Source organism: Helicoverpa armigera, chromosome 13, assembly GCF_030705265.1.
Source record: "Helicoverpa armigera isolate CAAS_96S chromosome 13, ASM3070526v1, whole genome shotgun sequence".
NCBI classification, from domain to species: Eukaryota; Metazoa; Arthropoda; class Insecta; order Lepidoptera; family Noctuidae; genus Helicoverpa; species Helicoverpa armigera.
This window is the reverse complement of record NC_087132.1, coordinates 11,820,904-11,841,705: the sequence shown is the minus strand read 5'-3', so window position 1 is coordinate 11,841,705 and position 20,802 is coordinate 11,820,904. Positions and strand designations below refer to the sequence as shown.

The 20,802-nt window shown below is 38.2% G+C and overlaps 2 protein-coding genes across 4 annotated transcripts; one reads left to right on the top strand and one right to left on the bottom strand.

Annotated features, from left to right (window-relative positions):
- The first annotated feature begins 186 nt into the window (after window positions 1-186).
- LOC110383310 (protein FAM151B) lies at window positions 187-16,670 on the top strand. 3 transcript variants are annotated; one of them, XM_049840762.2, is made up of 6 exons: window positions 187-382; window positions 2,673-2,774; window positions 5,113-5,357; window positions 9,053-9,292; window positions 9,693-9,795; window positions 16,381-16,607. In XM_049840762.2, the coding sequence occupies exons 1-5, from the start codon at window positions 352-354 to the stop codon at window positions 9,789-9,791; spliced, it is 717 nt and encodes a 238-aa protein (XP_049696719.1). In that variant the 5' UTR covers window positions 187-351; the 3' UTR covers window positions 9,792-9,795; window positions 16,381-16,607. The 3 variants fall into 3 exon arrangements, with proteins under 3 accessions (XP_049696719.1, XP_049696717.1, XP_049696718.1); XM_049840760.2 differs by lacking the exon at window positions 9,693-9,795 and having other exon boundaries at window positions 194-382; window positions 16,381-16,670; XM_049840761.2 differs by lacking the exons at window positions 187-382; window positions 9,693-9,795 and adding an exon at window positions 2,336-2,459 and having other exon boundaries at window positions 16,381-16,670.
- Window positions 9,954-14,391, bottom strand: LOC126055825 (uncharacterized). Its single transcript, XM_064037518.1, has 2 exons — window positions 13,916-14,391; window positions 9,954-10,504 (listed from the first exon to the last, which is right to left on the bottom strand). The coding sequence occupies exons 1-2, from the start codon at window positions 14,090-14,092 to the stop codon at window positions 10,178-10,180; spliced, it is 504 nt and encodes a 167-aa protein (XP_063893588.1). The 5' UTR covers window positions 14,093-14,391; the 3' UTR covers window positions 9,954-10,177.
- Window positions 16,671-20,802: the final 4,132 nt, after the last annotated feature.

The window sequence follows — 20,802 nt, the reverse complement described above, 5'->3', positions numbered from 1 at the left end:
TCAAACAACGTCTGTAGAAAGCTAGTTTTGTAGATGATCTTTCTGGTGCTAATTTTCAAAGACAGCAACATTTAGACATATCTACATAGCTAGGTATTTCTAATCAGTACAGTTAGTCGTTAGGTGTCCCACATAAACACTTCCTAACCCACCTAGGAACGTCATCTCTGTCCTTGGTGCTCGTACCATCTCGAAAAGCAGTTTATATCCAATCAACCGGACAGTTTGATTGGGCAATTTTATAATAAACAGGTGCTAGGGTACGCCAGTCAACCTCTGGACGGGCGGGAACATCGTCAAGTACCATTATATTAGAAAAAAACTCTCTGAGTGAAAAAAATAATAGAAAAAATGATACGTCTGCTCGTTTTGGCCGTTGTGGGTATGTTTAATTTTTTTCATTTCTTTTTTTTAGGAGATAATTGATAACCTAATTGTTGGTTCAATTTTGGTAGTTTTAATATTGGATAATTAATTTGCAATTATATTGCAAAAATGAAAATATTTGCAAACTGATGAATTAACTGAAAATATCTATAGTTAAGACGAAATTATAGCGCCTTCTGGAATTAAAATAGCAATATAAGAATCTGATCGTTGCTAATTAATTTGACGAGGCGGTCGTTCAATACGTTGTGAAATGAAATTGCGTTTTTGTTAACGACATAGTTTCTTTATTTAATTACCTAAAATTATCTAAGCCGATCCCAATATAGTAAAAAAATGGTTCGGTAAATGATGACTTATCTAAAATGATCTATCCAGGAATAAAACGCATACGTAGGTACCTACATCAATCAGTTCACTAATCTTCTAAAGGTTTTCAGACAAGGAAGCGTTGACAAAATATATATTTTTATTTATTTAGTCGTCCAGCCTGTTACGCAGGCTACCATCTTGCAATACGATGATTAATGACTAAACCATTCCAAATTGTTCCTCTCATACATTGCCATAATACCGTAACTCACTCCACAAACACGCCGACAACATTCACAAGCCAATATTTATACGCAGATAACCCAATTTCTGCGCGATTCTGTCGAAATGACTCATTTACGAAGAGAGCTTCCGTTCTCGCAGATCAAAGTATTAGCGTTCGGATTGCACCAGTTTCAGAGCTGACTAACCACTGGACTTCTTATTGGGGAAGTTGTATATCTTGGTTATACTTACATCCTTATGATAATATACCTACTTTATATCTATCGGGTATTATTACATTTTCACCAAAAACGTTGTACTAATTAGGAATATCATGATTGAATATCTAGGAGACCAAAAAAAACTATCAGACTACCCTTAGGCCTTTAATTGTAATAAAAAAAGTTATCGAGTTGCCCAGGTAGCTAACTGGGTTGAGGAGGTCAAATAGGCATAATGTCACACACTCTGATGCATCCAGTTAATTAAAATTGTTGATGAAAAGAACAGGGAACAGGCACAATGCAGATATTATTTCTGACTTTTACACATAAAATAAAGCAGTAAACTTCTAGTTTCCATTAAAAACATCAAACGTTCATTTCGCGCCATAAAATGCCGCCATTTCCCACTTCAGAAGAATTCTTTAATTACTGGCACTCCTTTTTACTGTTTATCACCAACCTATTTTAAATCTCCCTATACCTATATTAAAGACGTCATCTATTAAATAAAAAATAATATTAACCAACTTCAAAAAAAGGAGGTTCTCAGTTTGTCCTGTATGTACCTACCTATGTATGTGTGTGCACAATTATCTCACGATTCACTTAGCCGATATTAATGCTATTCACTATTAGTATTTGTCAGACTAACAGCCAGTTTCTTCATCAAAAGTTAAAGCCAAAGTAAAAGTCAATGTAATGTCTAAAGTGAAAGTAACGGTCAAATTCAATTTTTCTATTAGTTTTGCTGTCAATTTAGCCTTGAAAAAACGAATTTGACCGTTACTTTTACTTTAGACATTACATTGACTTTTACTTTGGCTTTAAGTTTTGATGAAGAAACTGGCCGTCAGGAGTAGGTTTTAGGTAAGTATACCTATTATTAAAGTTGGTTTCATGATTTGAAAAATGTACCATATGCTATTTCATACCTAGATTTTTATCACTTTACAGGTTAATTATATCAATAATTAATATCTAAAACAATAGTACTTAAATTATATGTAATAAAATATAAGTAACAAAATCTTAAATGCCCAGTTCTCCAAGACAATCAAAGTCGCAACCGGCATAAAAAAATAAAAACCAAATAATATTTGCGGGTGGCAAAATATGGAACTAAATTCTTTGGTAGAAAAATCTATAATACCCGTAGACTACTAGCGCCACCTCATCAGCAAGTTAGTAGTGGTACTTATTTCTTGTGAGAGGTTAGTCTTTGTTGGCTAGAAGTTCAATAATAATTCTATTTGTGTTGCATATTTCACTGTGAACAATAAGTGACTATCAACTACAAAAAAATGGCATCTGGTTTGTTATTTATTATCTTTGTAAACGTATTACCTACTTAGAATTTCATTTCACAATAAATATATTGTAAACAATACACGTCCTTGAAACAGCTTTTGACAATTCATTGATTATGACGTTTAAATTTAGTGTTGCCAGAACGAGGACTGAGAAATATTACTATAATGATGTACCATTTTGGTAGAAAAGGTAATAAATTGTAATTTTTTGCAGCCATTACGGTGAGGTCAGAGGAAGAACCAATGAAGAACTTAACTACAATATCCTGGGCTCATGCCGTCAATAACAAAACATACCTACAAGCCGCGCTATCAAGTGAGTATAACAACTTGTTATAGAAATCGTGCTCAGAAAAACTGACTCTTTTCTGTGATTTGGTACGACAAATTAAGCGTTATTATCTCTCATATTTTACAATATCTCTATCTATTTCTTCTATTGCCTACTTTATAAGACGAGCATATTTTACTTTCACAATTTTTTTTCTGATCTAAGTCTACACTAGATGTTTTAAAATAACTCTAATAATATTTTCTGATCCTTGATATGGGGCTGTATATCAGCTTACTTCAAAAGCCAGCCTAATCAAGCACTTAATAACATGCCAATCACTAACTGTTTAAGTAAGCAAACTAGTTCTGCCTACAAATCAATCAAGACATTAGTCACCAATCAGTTACCATTACGGATTTAGAAATTATTGCAAGCACTTAAACCTCATAATATTACCATTAACACTGCATTCCGAATACAGTAGCAGCTGGGCCAACTATCAGTCAACAATGTATTTTGTCTCTTTCTAACTTTTGGTGAAAGAAAGGGACGGGTATTGGTTGTTAGCACAAGAGTAATGCGAATTGATTGAGTGTGGCAACACTAGGAGTTTTGGGGTGTGGTGTAAGTCAAAAGATCAGAGTGATTTGGTATTATGGAGTAATTAAAAAAATGTTTGTAACTGTTGATGGTTTTTTCTCAAAGTATTTAAAAGTAATTTTCTTTACTAACTACGAACGAAGGAAAAGTACCAAAAATACTACACCATTTAAAGGTCACATTAAAATAAAAGCCATATTTTTGTCTGGAAACATTTAAACATTTACGCAAATGTTCATAAAGTTTTTACTGTTTATCTCAAAGTATTAAAATATACACGATTACCTTATAATATATTACACTGAAAACCTGAACAATAATGTCATGATAGCTCAAGAACACATTGCATTTATTATGTAAGAGATATACCAATAAAATGTTTGTCTAAAGAAAGTAGCTAAAGTGTATAGCTTGGGCCACACACCATCAGGAATAGCTCTTATTCCCAACATTGCCAGTTCACCGAACACTGCAATTTATAACAATTATCGTTATGACAGATTTGGGCTTCACACTTAGGTATACGTTGAGACATGGAGTGGTTAACAGAGAACTCATCCATCTGCCTTTCTTTCAAATACTTCGGAACTAATAGATAGATACTGAATCCTTACTGATATACCCAGTTTTCTCACCAAAACTCCTGAATCGATCTAAATATTTTTTTAATCAGATAGTCTAGAGTTCACAGAGGCTGAAAAAGGGCATAGGTACATTGTCTATCGTGGTGCTGTTAGACGTTTCCTCGGAATACAAGTGGAAACGCGTGGAATAGCTAGTTACTAACTAATAAACCACATTTAAGTTTGCTCACGTTTTAAAAACAGATTTTTAGTACTTGATCCACCCATCCTTTGTAAACAATTTTCAATTACATAAAATTCTTAGAAATGGTGTCTTCAAAATGAATTGTGTATATTATTAATTAATTTTGTGAATTAAGTTTAGATGCATTTTCTTTGTTATCGTTTAAACAAAAACGAATGACTAATGTCACAAAAACATTATAACTTTCTTTGTTGTACGTAAATCCAAGAAAAATATTGTATGCTGTGTCTTTGCCTTAAAACAGTATTAAAAGCTTTCAACAGTTTCTTTCACGTCACCATTTTAACCTAATTCTTTTTGAATAGATTCTTGGTCTTGATTGTCATCTATACAAATACTCCATTTACTGGCTAATCTGTGTGACCATTTGTTTGGGCCTAGAAACAATTATGCAAATACAATTGCTTACAAAAGTAATAACAGTTGCCAGAATTGAAACGTAAATATACAGCAATTGTTATGTAATGAAAGCATTTAGTTTCAGTTACAAATTAAATAGGAACTATTGGTTATTTCTGTCAATAAGTAGGTCGCTTTCTCACTCGCTTAATGTAATTTGAGGAACGTACAACGGGAGAAATTAATTCATCTAAATCTTATTGGATACTTTATCCTTTTCTATTTATTTATTCTGTTTCTTATGTTACTTTTAAAACATATAAAATTAAGAATAGAAAACATGGAATAGAAACCAAAATTAATAGAGGTTCGAAACATCGAAATAAAGTTTGGCTTTCACTGTAACTTATGAATGCAGTGCCAACCAATACGGGAATGGTGACTTTCTTTAGGACTTTATTTAAAAGAGGGTCGCAATGGTTTGAAGATCGTTACTATGACCACGAGATAACAACTGGACAACTGGAATTTATATAGACCTGCTACTTACTCCCGCTCTTAATACCGTACCACAACTATACTACCATCTATCTAAATAAACCATACCTTTCAGGCACAATAAATATGCTCGAAGCAGACATTGTCCTAGGCACAGTGGTGGGTAAGGATGGCCCACCACTGCCCATCATGGCCCACCCACCAGCCACCACCTCCGATCTAACGCTAGCCGAGTTCCTGGAGACGGTAGCCCAGCACAACTTGAAGGAAACCAACCCTGGAAGCAAGAAGGGGGTGAAGCTGGACTTCAAGAGTATAGAGGCGTTTGAGCAGAGCCAAGACTTGATTGGGCGTCATCAGGTATGGTTTGATGATCAAATCTAAGGTAAATGATGATGAGGATCTAATCTTTGTGTGTCATTGTTGTGGCATTGTTGGTAGGTAGATCTTACATGGATTAAGCTATGAGAGATTTTTTGCGATTACATAGGTTTCTAAATATATTTTTTCTCTGATTTTCTCTAACTGTACCTCTTCCTTTACAAAATATTTCTAAACACAGTTCTTTTCCGGCACTTCGATAACTTTGCTAGACCAATAAAAACACAGATCCTATTAAAATGCATGGATATAATGAAGACTGGTTGTTCACTTCAGTTTTCTATGCCAGTACGTTCTAGAAACGTCCTTACCCAATTTTAAATTAATGAAGTAATCAATTGAGTCATATTCTATAATAAGTCCTACAATCAGCCACGTCTCATGGGGTTTCCTATTCCATAACAACCATACACGCAAAAATCAACCCTATTCCTGAATTCTAAGGTCGATATTACAAAGCTCGTGTAAAGGGTGAACTATTTTGTTGGCCGTATGAAAATGAACCTTATTGTGATGGTGTTAGGAGAGGTTTTAGTTGATAGTGATGGTAGCAGACATCTTAATTAGAATAATGACATAGCGTGTGAATAATCGGGAATTTAAAACAACATCTTGTGTGGTCGGTCTGTGTGGGAGTGTGGCCATGAAAACAGCGGGATTCTAGTCCTGCTGAGAAGAGCGGTAGCGGGTTTGCGGTTATTAATAACGCACGCTTATGTTTTAAGTAATAAACATTAGGTAAATGATAAAAAGTGTCTGAATACTAATACAGGGATAACCTACCAGTCGTTATATTTGTGATTATTCCTTACAATCGATTTGATTTTTTTAAAAACCTAGTCGCATGAACATAATTATTTTATTTGAAGCAAGAGTCGCGCATGTCCGTATTGATATGACGATTTTTTTTTCAATGGTTTGACCATCAATCAAACCATTTCCAGAGACTTTAAAAATATCGACTTTGAGTAAATAACGATTATCGTTGACTTATTCAATGTCCCAGCGTCAGGCCCGATAATGAGCACTAATGACCTCACTAAATTACAACCTAAGATTCATTTTACAACTTTGCATATCAAAAACCCGCTGTCTCCCTAGCCCCACAACACCAAACCATATGAAGCTTGACACATGTCTCGGACTAGACAACAGTTGTGACAACAACGACCAAAGATTGAGCGGCTCGGAAAAAATGGCGGCGACCCACAAGATTTAGCAGATGTAGCTGTAGCGTTTATTAATCGCTCGTATCCTGTGCGTGGGAAGCCTTTTGTTCCTTTTGACTTTGGTAGTTTTGTTCAATAAGTTTATTCAGTCTTGTAATAATGGCGTCCAGACCTATAGTCATTGAAGACATCAGCTAACTGCGCTGGACCTAGTATTGTGTGCGAACATTTGCGCAGACGCAGGTGCACTCACTATTCCTTCACTCTTATAGCGCGATGGGACGGAGATCAGGCGCTGAACCGTCATTTACGTGCTCTCCGATGTATAGGCGTATAAATATCTAATCTCTTACATTACTCGTCTACCTCTTAATCAAATGTAACGGATTATTTCCATTCGTGACATAAATTATGAGAATTAAATAAGTAGGAATAATAATACCCAAAGGAATAAAATATATTGTGATTCTATCGCATAAGTAATCATTAGTTTGCAAACCAAAAAATAAAAAAAAAAATACATCAAATCCTTTGACTACAGAAAAAACAATAAAAACATATACGCATACCACACAATACTGAGACAACCACTTACAACACACAAATTGATTTACACAGAAGCAGTAACAATTTCAAAGAAACAATATTAAATCCAATCATAAAACAATTTACAAATTCTAAAATCTTCACAAAAAGGTCAAAAAGACCACTAATAACATATAAGTAGGTCCTCAAAACAGACCACAGTTCATTTCAAAAAATGCGGTGAAGGTCATAATTCTCAGAAGGGATAATTCCTGAACAAAAGTAATATAGGACCACGGAAAACAAAATGACTAGCGGAGGTGCCATAACGGAAAATCTTCTAAGAAAGTAGCGCGCCAAAATACGGGTGTTCGGCTGACGAGTAACATTACTGTCTTCGCCCTTATAGGCCTTTTTTGGACCCGAATTTTTTTTGTAACACCAAAATTCGTTGACAAATGCCTCAAAGAACCCAAAAGCCTTGTTAGTTCACTCGAAATTGATAGTTTTGGTCATGCCCACCGTATATATTTGACCTCTCTCTCCGGTCGTGTCAGATTGCCATCCCATCGGGCTATGAGAGTGAAGGAATAGTGAGTGCACCTGTGTCTGCGCAAATGCTTGTGCACTATAATATGTCCTGCGCAGTTGACTCCTTATATGAGAACAGTCGCCGTAGCCGATAATCGGCTAGGAGTATATCATCATGTATTTGACCTAGAAGAAAGCACCTGCATGACGGCATCTCTGCACATCTTCCTTACTCCGTGGCTGGGACAATTTAGCCGATTATGTCAACGTTCGGAAACGCGGCGAGCTGCAGTTAGTAATTAGCCACAATTGTTTGTAATTAGAGAAATGTCTCCATCAGGGTGATTCACGGTCATGATACTGTTGAAGGGATTAAGATTGATGAGGTAAAGATGGGTCTTGAAGGTTGGGAAGCTATACTTTATGAAATTGAAGCTGGCGGTCACAAAATCATAAGTCTGTACTAATATTGTGAAGCTGAAGAGTTAGTTTTCTTGCGTACTATTCTCAGAATAACTGGTCCAATTTGTTTTTTTTTTTCAAAGTTAAATATCTCGGTTAGATATCAAGGAAGGTTACTGTAGACTACATTTATCCGAGTGCGCGGAGTACACGCGAACGAAACTGTTGGCGGAAGCTAGATAAACAAAATATATCTTTAAGCTTTACTTTACATGGCGATAAAAGACGATATAAAGTTATTTAACGAGATAAAAAGTAATGCTTATAAAAAAATTGTTTTTAACTTTTATATAAGATAATTAAAATATTGAATTGGATCAAAATAACTATGCACATACTTAATCACATCAGTCACGTAAAAAAGAATTATAGCATCGCCAATGCATCGCTTCCCTCGTAGAGCACTGGCCGTGCGCATACGCACATGTGGTCCGTCTTCCGCGTATCATTATCATGTGTAATCACCCCTTTCGACTGAGCGTCTCGTCTGTTTGTCTGTGTAGCTCACATCTCGGTACATTGGTCGTGAACTTGGTGATTGGAGTTCTGATAACATTTTTTTTTATTTTAGTCGTCTTCAAGGATTTTTTGGTCGTTTATATCAATGGAGTAAAGACACGAGAGGTCATTTTGATGTTTTCGAGTATTTATGCTTTGTTTGGCTTGGGCTGCGCTTTCTTTGTCATTGTTGAACAGGATTCTAGAAGGTTCGGGGAAACTTATAATAATATGAACATAAAAATGTTGATTTAAATATCCGATTTAATTAATCGTTTCTTGAATCATAGGATTATTAAACTTTAATATAAGTAACATCATAATTTTTTTACAGAATTGAATAAAATATCTTGTAACACTAAGAACACATAGTTGTTCCATTGTCACTCGATAGGTGTCAATGGCAGGAGCTGCACCGACAAGAACTAGGCTTTAGATAAGTAATCAGCATAATGGAATAGTTCTTTCAATCACACCCCTTTTCCACAGACTTTACCAATCTGGCTGAACGCCGACATCCTCCCTGGTCCGGTAGACGCAACCACGAAGCCAGTGGACCCTGCGAAATTCCTCAAGCTTGGCTCCAAGCACGTCTGCGCGGTCCTCTCCGTCGGCTGGACTACCAACTACGGAGGGAACATTACGGAGGGAGAGTATACCAGTGAGCAGATCGGCACCATGCTCAGGATGATCAATGAGAACCATATTAATCAGACTGTGACTTTCCCTGTGAGTATTGGTAACTATAGGATCGTTAAAGGCACTTTTAGGTTATCGTAAGCTTCCACTCAGAAAAAATAATATTATTCAAATATGGACTATATGTATTGCTCTTTAGGTCTTTACATTGGTGACAAAAATTTGCAGACTGACTGCTGTCAAGTTGTTAGGTTAAGGCTGTGACCCTAAGGAGTGGGTGGGAATAATCCAGCTCAGATTTAATCATGGAATAACTTCTAGCAATGAGAAGAGTTTTTGCTGTAAAGAGCTTCGACTTCTGAATATGAACATCATTTAAAAATGTAGACCTAGAAAAAAGGTTCTCGTTGGGATATTAGTAGACTTCACACATCAATAAATAGTTAGAATATAATAGACCGTCCTTTATAAAATCTTTGATATGGTAAAGGAAGCCCAGCAGATATGGCGCAAGAAAAGGCAAGCTTGCTTAAAATGCGCCATGCGAATACGATCCACTCCCCTGCCTACCAAACATAATCAACATTAATAAAGTAAGTATTGTACTTCAAATCAATGCAAACATTTAAGCCTTCACTAACAGAAGTTACAAAGTCTGACGACCAGTCTTATCTTGGGATATAAACCTGGGTTGTGGAGTCGCTCTATGTGTAGGAGCCCTAAAGGGACTTCATAAATAAAACGTTGTGCGGACTGTATTACATAGGCTTTTAATGCCGTTAAAATTACAATAAAACCAAGAAAACAGGTAAGTGCCCGTGGTCAAGCGCGTCGCGGAGAGAAGTGAAGGGAGCGCGGCCGCGGGCTCGCCAGCCGGGGCAGCCCCCGCCCCGGCCTCCGCAGCACTCCCTTCGGTCGCCATCGCGGTTGCTCGCTGAGGTGCGCCGACATACTCCCCGGGTTGAAGGATGCTCTTCAAAAGTCTTCGATAGGGAGCGGGCAGATGCAGTTGAAGGCACGACGAATGGTGCCCCTCCTCGTCTTCAGCTCAGCCACCCGCGTGACTCCGTCGACGCCGGGATAGGTCTTAGTGACCCGACCCAGGGACCAGAGCAGCGGTGGCGTCGTCTTGTCCTTGATCAGGACTAAGGACCCTGGTTTCAGTTCGCCTCTGGAATTTAACCACTTTGACTTGGCCTGCAGCAGAGAAGTGTACTCATTATGGAAGCGTCCCCAGAAGTGCTGTCTGATGTACTGGATCCTCTTCCAGCGATCCAGGCTCGTGATGTTGGCATCAGTCACCTGAGAGCATGGTACAGATAAGAGTGGTCGTCCAATTAGGAAATGAGATGGTGTGAGTGCTGAATAATCGTTAGGGTCCGAAGAAAGAGGTGTAAGAGGGCGTGAATTCAACACTGCCTCTATGTGAGTGAGACAAGTCGACAGTTCCTCAAAAGTGAAGTGTGTAAGACTAAGCAATCTTTTCAGGTGGTGCTTACAAGATTTAACAGCAGCTTCAGCAAGTGAATTAAAATGAGGGCTGTATGCAGGCGTGAAAATAAATTCGATTCCCTCCTGCGCCATTTCCGATGCAACATTTGATGCGTTAAGAAATTTGGTCATTTCATTAGACGCGCCTACGAAGTTAGTCCCGTTATCGGACGTGATGCTTCGGGGCTTGCCTCGACGCGCCACGAAACGATTTAGAGCGGCCATGTAAGCCTCCGTGGTGAGGTCTGTGACGAGCTCCAAATGTACTGCTTTTACTGCCGAACAAACAAAGATGCACATGTAGGCCTTTGTTAGTTTGCAACCACGTCCTTTGCGGTCGGCTATCAATACAGGCCCGGCATAGTCAACATAAGAATTTAAAAAAGGAAACTCAAAATTTGTTCTAGATGATGGTAGTTGACCCATCACAGGCTGCACATTTTGAGCTTTATGCCTGTAACATTTAAGACATTTACTCACAATAAATCTAGACAAGCTTCTACCACCTAGCGGCCAATAAGATTGTCGAATGTGCGACAGTAACAGCTGTGGACCAGCATGAGCAAGCTTTAAATGTTGCATTTGAAAAATAAGTTTGGTAAGAATGTGCTTACTACATAAAAGAATGGGGTGCCTCACGTTGAAGTCATAGGGGGAGTTATCAAGCCTCCCGCCTACGCGAATAAGTCCGTGATTATCAATGAAAGGCGTCAAAGGAAGTAATCTACTTTTGCGTGGCAATTTTGTTTAATTTTTAAAAGTTTATATTCTTCAGGGAACATTTGTTGCTGTGAGAATTTAATAATTGCATTTAATGAATTTTCTAGTTCTAACAATGAAAGATTGCCACACAACTTATTGTTTTGTGTTTTAAATTGTAAATAAACCTTTGTATATATGTAAATATTCTTTGAATTTTAGTTAGGCTAGAATACTTTAATAGCAAGTTATGAATGAAAGATGAATGAGAGGTTACGTCTGTGTGATGAACATTATGTGAATGATCGTTACTATTAATATTAAAATGAGTCACTACTTCCGGCAAATCATGCTTCTCAGTGTTTGGCATTGTGGGCCATTCACTTTCATTACGTAATAAAAAAGAAGGTCCGGACCACCACAGAGGTGTTTCCTTAATAATATCGGCCCGGAGACCACGAGAAACAAGATCAGCCGGGTTGTCCTTCGACGGTACGTAGCTCCAGGTATGACCACATGTGCTCTCTTGTATCTCATTTACTCTATTTCTAACAAAAGGTTTTAACTGGTTAGAAGGAGTAGAGAGCCAACCCAAAACTATAGTGGAGTCACACCAGAATCTACACTTGGAAATGGGGATGGTGAGAGATTCCTGAACCCTAGTACACAGCCTTGCACCCAACAACGCTCCACAAAGTTCAAGCCTCGGGATGGTAGTAGGTTTAATGGGCGCAACACGGTTTCTGGAAACTAGAAGTTGTACACCTGTGGCTCCAACACTATTACATGACCGAATGTACACACAAGTGCCGTATGCCTTTTCGGATGCGTCGGTAAAAACATGTACTTCGTGTGCAATGGAGTCTTCATGCAAAACGCAACGAGGAATTTTTAAATAATTTAACGCCGTTATTGTGCTCTCAAACAAAGACCAAGCGTCTCTTACCTCGAACGATACTGCATCATCCCAGTTGTATTTATTCAGCCAAAGACGCTGCATTAGTATTTTCGCCTCGACAACGCACGGACCTACGAGCCCCAGTGGGTCGAAAATCTGACTGATAACAGAGAGGATGTGACGTTTAGTGACTTTATTAGCAGACGTTATATTTATTGTGTAAGTGAGCGAATCAGAGTCACAAACCCAATTAAGCCCTAGGGTTTTAGATTGAGCTGGGTTGAGACCATGCTCAGAAAATTGAAGAGTGTTATTATCATTGTTATTTACTACTTCTGAATTAATTTGTTTTAAAATTTCTATGTTATTTGATCGCCATTTTCGTAAATTAAATTTAGCCGATGAAAGAACTGATCTTACTGCTTTTGTTACATCTACAGTGTCAGATATGGTGCTCCCGCCACTTAAATAATCGTCGACGTAGAAGTCGCGCTGTATGGCACACTTTACCCGATTATCCTCAATGTTATCGGCCAAACTTACCAAACATTTGGTGGCTAAATAAGGAGCAGACGCAGTACCGTAGGTCACTGTATTTAATGTGTAAGATCTGAGAGGTTCTGATGGATCAAAACGAAAAACAATTTTTTGAAGAGAGCGCTGGTCTGGACTGAGCTGGATACCTCTATACATCTTCTCCACGTCACCTGAGACCACGTACTTGTGCTGACGAAAACGTGTTAAAATGGAAAACAGATCGTCTTGCACTACCGGACCGACCATCTGAATGTCGTTAAGCGACACTCCCGTACTTGTAGAGGCTGATGCGTCGAAGACTACGCGTAGTTTAGTAGTGGTGCTAGAATCTCTAATGACTCCATGATGTGGAATGAAATATTGTGTCTTGGAATTTTCAGGTGAAGGAGTACAGCCCGTGTCTAATGTCATATGACCTAAGCGCTCGTACTCACGCAAGAAATCATTATATTTACTGTGAAAGGAAGGATCATGCTTAAATCGCCGCTCAAGGGAAAGGAAACGATTCCTAGCATTAACATAAGAATGTCCTAGCGAGCTTGGATCTTCCTTAAAAGGCATTTTAACAACAAACGCGCCATCACTATTACGGACGGTGGTTTCTGCAAAATGTTGTTCACACATTCTCTCTTCAAGAGAGAGCGAATGCTTAGATGAGACTTGGTCAAGCTCCCAAAATTGAGTTAAGTCGGGAGTGACGCTGGAATGATGGCAAAAGTGAGTAGACGCAGAGGAAAGAAAACTAGATTGATGCGAAATACTACCAGATACAAGCCATCCAAATTTAGTTTCGCACAATTTAGGTAGATTTTTCCTAAGTCTATCGTGTTTGACCCTATGACATTCCAAAATACTTCAGCCCCTACTAGAATGTCGACAGCCGACGGAACGTTAAAGTTCGGGTCTGCCAATGTAAGGCCTGAAGGTATGGATAAATGTTTAACATTTACAAACGAAGATGGTAGGACCTTTGTGATCTCAGGTAGAACGTGGCAATCGATGTCTACAGTAAAGGCACAGCATAAAGACTCTATAGAAAGGTGACAAGACTGTGTACTGGTGGAAACATGATTGTTAATACCCGTTACCTTGGTGCTCATACCGCGTTGTGACAAACCCAGTTGCTCCGCTAAACTCTGCGTGATAAAGTTGGCCGTACTGCCGTTGTCCAGCAGTAGGCGAGCAGTGAACTTCTTACCCGTCGCACTGGTCACGTTCACCAAAGCTGTGGACAGGAAAACATGCGAAGAAGTAGCAAGCTGCATAGAATTAGCTGAAAGCGCAACATCTGAAGTAGTTGGCGATACAGAAAGAAGTGCAGAAGGCAGAGGATTAGAAAGTGGTTTGGGTTCACTAGCTTCTAAATGCAAAAGCGTATTGTGCTTAAGTTTGCAGTATCTGCAATTTGAAAACTTACAGTTATTAGCAGAATGCCCAATACGTAAGCAATTGAGACAAACAGTTAAGTCTTTTGCCTTTTGTATGCGATTTTCTATAGATAAGCTTCTAAAAGATTCACATTTATATAAAGTATGTACTTGGGAGCAAAGTGGACATTTATTATTGTTTTATGAGAATTATTATTTGATTTATTTGAGTGTTTTGTTTAGATGAATTATTATTATGTTTGTTTAAATTAGTGTTACTATTCAAGGCCACAATATTACTATCTTGAAAGTTACATTCCACAGATTCCAACCAGTCTGCTTTCCTGTTTAAAAAAGAACAAAATTGAGTAGTTGTTGGATAACCTACTATGTTGTTATTCCTGTATTCCTCCCATTCACGACTTGTGATTAAATCTAGCTTTTTGACCATGACAAAAATGATGATGTCATCCCAATGCTGAGTAGGCCTTTTTAAATTTGCTAGTGCCCGAATATTTTATTAATAACGTCAACAAGATTTCTAATGGAAACACTAGACTCCTTATTTATTGACTTAACATCAAAGAATAAAGCTTGCAAATGATTGGCCACAAGCAGGTACTCATTGTTGTACCGCTCACACAACAAGTCCCAAGCAATCTTATAATGATCACTACTAAATTCTATATTTTTAATTAAAGAGGCTGCAGTACCTTGTAAAGAAGCACGCAAGTAATGGAACTTATTTATGTTGCTTATGCTAGCGTTATTGTGAATCAATGACGTAAACGTGTCCCGGAACTCGAGCCAGCATTGGTAGTTCCCGTCAAAGTGAGGCAAATCAATTTTTGGCAAACGAACAAAGCTATTAGAAACATGTGCACCTGAGTCAGCATCTTTGAAGCCCGCCTCAGAACCAGCACCGTTGACCGAAGAACCGAGCAGGCTGCGCGTGAGTGCCACCAGATTGAAGAACTGGCGGTCAAACTCCTCACGCTCCACGAACGCAGTCTCAGCATCATCGGCAAGCATTTCGATTTCTGTCTGCAATTCATCAAATTGGCTATGTAAGGAATCGAACTTATTAAAACGTTCCTGCAGGTCTAATCGTTGCATCTCAGATATATGTGCACTACTTTTAACTAAATTTAGATAGTTGCTGTAAATCGTAAGCTTTGATTTTAATGAACTACGTTTTCTAAGTAAAGTCTTTAAAGCGTCTGCCATTTTGAAGTGCAATTAACAAAGCAAAAAAACCACGTGTTTAACTGCAGTAAGGCGATAGATACCACTAATGAGCTTCTTATAGAAAAAACAGCTGCGCGCAAACAAAAGGGACCGGTTCTAATTACTGAGATCGGTCAAGGTTACGTTAACACCTGTGTGGCGTGAGTGGCGTGCGCGCACAAATGTTACTACAAATTATGCAATTATGAAGAAGCGTCGAAATAAACACTGCGTTAAAGCACTATTGACAATAAATCACTTGTGAAGGGGGAAATGTACTTGCTCAACGAAATAAATGGGAAAAAACGATTATTCACCAAGAAAAAATTGGAAAAAAATAACTAAATTGGAACGACTCACTCAAATAAGTAGTTTATACTCCCAGTAAATGACTTCAGCTCCTTATAAGGCGAAGCACGCTGCACGGGTACGACTTCTTTGTCTTCGTGTTCGGTGGCCACGTTGAAGTTCCACGCGGCATCGGCACGATGACCGTTGACCGTTGAAAATGACGATGCAGAATCGACGAATTTTAACGACACGACTGGCGTTAATTTATAGCGAAGGACCAAACTGTAGGAGCCCTAAAGGGACTTCATAAATAAAACGTTGTGCGGACTGTATTACATAGGCTTTTAATGCCGTTAAAATTACAATAAAACCAAGAAAACAGGTAAGTGCCCGTGGTCAAGCGCGTCGCGGAGAGAAGTGAAGGGAGCGCGGCCGCGGGCTCGCCAGCCGGGGCAGCCCCCGCCCCGGCCTCCGCAGCACTCCCTTCGGTCGCCATCGCGGTTGCTCGCTGAGGTGCGCCGACACTATGTAAAACACTGGTATTCAGCTGCTTCCAGTTAAACTGGAAGCCGACCCTGACATAAAGGTGGATAGAAGGTGATATAATGTGTGCGTGATACCAGGACTCTTGAAATCTTCTAAAACAACTTTTTCATCACCTTTCTCAGGTACGTGCAGGCCTCGCAGCAAACAGTCAGCCAGTGATCCTGGACCTTCTTCGAGAAACCTCATCCCTCAACTCCAGCATGACAGTCTGGTCCAGTGAAGGAGACCACGTGGAGGTAGACCGTCTCCGGGCCCTCATCCTCACGGTAGGCCTGGAGAGGACCTACCTGGACGTGCCCCAGGACTTGGCGGGGAAACTCCACCTGCCCCCACCTGATGCGAAGGCCAAGAACTAAATGTAAAGTTGTAGAAAGTTAGTAATTATGATTACATGGTGTTTTATTTTGACATAGTTTTGAGTTTATTTTTGTTGCCCTGATTTCTGTAATAGATTAATTTAGCAACCCCACTACTCTACTTAAAGACCTTTTAACATTTCGACTTCTAATCCTGTAAACTTAGGAGCTAAGGACACAAATCACTTTTTAAAAAACATCCGTTCATAAGACACATCCTAGTATGTAATTTTATTCTCCGCTAAAACATGCCATGGCAAAGTTGCAGGATTAAGGCAGTTCTCTCTAATATTATTTTACTAGGTCTCAACCTAGCCCCTTATAATTAAAACAAAACAGCGCCGTTTGACATTAGCATAAATCCCGCCCTAACATAAGGTCGTGCTCGTCAAGACTAAGTTTAAGGTCAGGAATGTGGTTTGTCTGAACACGAACTAAAGCTAAAGACATACTAATTAATACAAACTTTACGCCGGTTTATTATAATTCCCATTGTCCCGGAGTTGCCTGTCTTCTTAATGCACACATTTACACTACACCAACACAAGTAATTCTAGACCTTACTGCATTTGCAATAGGAGCTTCAAAAACTGCAGTATCATTTTTGTTTTCAGCATCACAATAGCCAAATCTTTTGCTGTCACTCCAAGCAATTCTGGACTCTATGTCTTTACAGTTAAGGGTGGTGATGGCGGTATAATGAAGGCTGGTACAAAGGGTGTCGACCTCCACCATGTGTGGACCACGTGACTACGTAACGCACTATGGGCAATTGTCATTCATGTGCGCTTGTTCAAGAGACAGGAATCTATTTGAGTCGATACCTGAATGGACAATGTTTAACAATTACACATGGTAATGATGTTCTCATTCATATGTGTGGATATTTGCGGATTTATGTTGCGTTTGTAATATTTATTGTTTGAAAGGCTCGTGCCTGCAATAGTTACATTGTTTGAAGAATTAGTCAAGTCTGGCTGTGTGTATGGGTAAGTTTATAGGTGAATATTAAATCCAAGTTTATTTAATGCAGCGTGCCTTTGGATGCCTATTCATTTAGTTACTAGAAACATCCATATTTCAAAAACAGTGTGGATACTTCCCATATTAGGGCAGATTTATGAGTTAGTGGTATGCCAATTCAAAGAATAGACATCTTTGGGATGCCAGTAAAATATCTACCAAAAAATAAATAAACGAATAGTCTCAGCCACGATTCAAACCCCGGACATCCGGCGCTGACCGCATTAGAAGTCATGCAGTTCGCTAGACCAATGACATAGACATTACATGCATAATTAATCCCTTTCATTATAAATTCAAACAAAAGTACCTACATAACTCTGTCTGGTATGCCGTCACGATAAGACGGCTGCATTATGAATATTAGGCTGTATAGATAAGATTAAGACCGATTTATGTATATTGATAACAAATTAGTTGTAAAATAAACAAATGACAATCGTAGATGAATTTAAGGGACATGACTTTTTGCCTCGTATGTAGAAGTGTCTCAGGGATCCACAAGGAGCATCATTGGCCACTATAGGCTAGTTTCCTAAAAAATAATAATTAGTCCGTCTTGTAGATTGTCCAAAATTAAGCGATACGTATTTTTTCTTTTTTAAATTGGATCAGAACTTGTTAAGATATAGCGTGTTAAAGTTGAGTGTGACGTCACAAGTTGCTACAATTTTCAGGACACTGTGACGTAAAAGGCCCCCACTCCTAATTTTTGAAGTGTATTATCTTTGTCATTTTATGTTTAATTAAAAAAAGAAAAAATACGTATCCAATATTTTTTGATTATCTAAAAAGCGGACTAAATATTATTTCATTATTTCGACCCTGGACACTACCCTATTGTGGCTGCATGTGAGCAAGTTTTCTTGTATGTGATGAGCCACCTTTCAATCTGGATCGTAATGCTTAGTAAAAAAAAATTTGCACCGAACCTCGCGCGTCTCCATTGAGCGATGACACCCGTAAATGGTTTTCATACAAACCTACGTACAGTTCGTTTGAAGTCAGCGGATAGAATACGGATAGAATTCGTGAGTACGTAGAGAAGCTTCGTACGCGAGAAGGCCTTACAATAATCAAAAAACTATAAGCTTCAAAATTACAAATTTATTTGGCACGAAATTTAAAAGTAAATAAATCTTAAAAAGAAGTATAATAGGTACAAGCCAAATTAAACGAAAACAAAGCACAAATCACGTTGTCAACAGCGTGTATTTAGATAGTAACATTACAAGCGCCCTCGACCCGCAGTCTGGCTAAATTGTGACATTCCAATCTGATTGGCTGGCTGAACCCATTATAGCTAAAGTAATTGACACCTAGGACCACCTAGCACTGTAATTATTTAGATATATTGCGAAATCTATAGTACAAGCGACGTTGCGTAAGTTTTAAAAGACTGGGTAAAGCTCATAGCCAGTTAAAGACAGTTTTAACTAAAATCGGTAGGGTCTTTTTCTGTCTTTATTTCAAATTTTCTTATCCATTCTTACATGGTTAAACGGAATAGGAAAGGGGACATCTCAAAATTGAAATACACAGCGTATATGTACAAAGATGGACCCATCAGTATATCTTATGCTTGGCTCACTGTACTTTTTTGATTACCTAAATTGTAATATAAAGGTTTTAAAATTGTTTAAAAAAAATTACGCAATTTAAGAGGTTGCATTCTCCATAAAGTTAGAAGTTAACGGCTGTGGTACGATTACTAACGATTTACTTAAACATTATGAAAAAAATTGGCAAAACATTGTGCCAGATCTGGGAATTGAATCGAAGACTCACTAGTCGTGATCACAACCACAGGACTAAAAGCGCAGACGTAGTCTAGTTAGCGAGATAAAAATAGATCAAACAAATCTACCAAAATGCTTACGTGACCCAACAGACATACACACTATAGTTATATTATTAGAGTACCACTACACTGCAGAGTCGGCCGATAAGTAGTTGACCTGATGGATGGGATTTTATTTAAAGAAGAGTGTTTCCATTCATATTTTCAGTCGGTCTGATACTGGCTAAATAAATAAAATCTTTGTAATATGCGTACTACCATTCATCTTCATACTGATTTTTGAGCCCAAAGCTATCGGCCAACTAAAAGTTTGCAGTGTGCGTTTACTATTATAGTTTAGATTTTTTAGACAGCTTAGCGTCTGGGACGAAACAGGTCGTTCCGTGACATATGGATAAACAGAACGCCTGAAAGCGGTGCCAAATTGGATGTAGTTTATTTTTCTTGGATAGATAGATATTGTTGATCTGTCTTAGAGTGAAAAAGAGGCTAGTTAATGTCAGTAGATATATATTTTTTAAGATTATTTGAGATTTTCTTGCGAGACTTTTTGGGAGAAGTTGCAACTTTTGACGCAAAATTCTTATGAAATTGGGTTAGACGTGATGTGAATGAATGATATAACTTTGGGTTTGTTTACTTAATCCCCTTTTTCATAGAAAACTGGCAGTCTCTTAGAGAAAATCAAAAAGCCGGGCAGATGAGAATGTAGCAAGACAATTTTAAACTTGGGTAATTTATTTTCATCTTCAATTTACAGGAGGTGATTATAATTACGAAATGCAAGCCCAAGTCAATGCAGCGTGTAATATGCAAGCCTATCGTTATCATCCTAGTCAATACAGCGTATCTTTTACTTCCACAATCTTCTATATGAAGTCCTCTCACAATTAACGTAGCTCTTTCCAGCCGTCATAATGTAGTCTTTCTTCAAAAACACACTTAAGTAATTTATTCTTACCCATGATTTTAATTATATATTAGCCAAATGAAATCTACAACGCTACTTTCTCCTCACTAAAGTCGAAAGTTCGATATTTTGAAAAGAAAATACCAAGTAATTAACCGATGTTAATTTCTAAAGCTTCTTAAGAATCGGCAGAGAAGCAAGTCTTTGTGTTAATATTATAAATTCTTAGTATTTCTATAAAACAACTCTCAGAGCTACTTTGTAGCCTACTTCTTTGAAACCAGACGCATTGAAAGACTTTGTAATGATGTTTTTACGATGCATTTAGCAATGCAACTACAGTGCACTCAGTGTGCAGCTGAGCTGATATTTAATACTAGTCGTTTGCCTGCGGTTTCACCCGCGTTTTGTAGGAACTACTACCCGTACCGGGATAAAATATAGCCTGTGTTAC

Excerpts from the sequence above, each read along its gene's own strand:
- LOC110383310 (XM_049840760.2), top strand. The coding sequence starts at position 352 with ATGATACGTCTGCTCGTTTTGGCCGTTGTGG. Across the intron at positions 2,775-5,112 it reads CCTACAAGCCGCGCTATCAA|GCACAATAAATATGCTCGAA; the intron begins GTGAGTATAACA and ends CATACCTTTCAG. Across the intron at positions 5,358-9,052 it reads ACTTGATTGGGCGTCATCAG|ACTTTACCAATCTGGCTGAA; the intron begins GTATGGTTTGAT and ends CCTTTTCCACAG.
- LOC126055825 (XM_064037518.1), bottom strand. The coding sequence starts at position 14,092 with ATGCAGCTTGCTACTTCTTCGCATGTTTTCCTGTCCACAGCTTTGGTG. Across the intron at positions 10,505-13,915 it reads AACGCGGTATGAGCACCAAG|GTGACTGATGCCAACATCAC; the intron begins GTAACGGGTATT and ends CCATGCTCTCAG.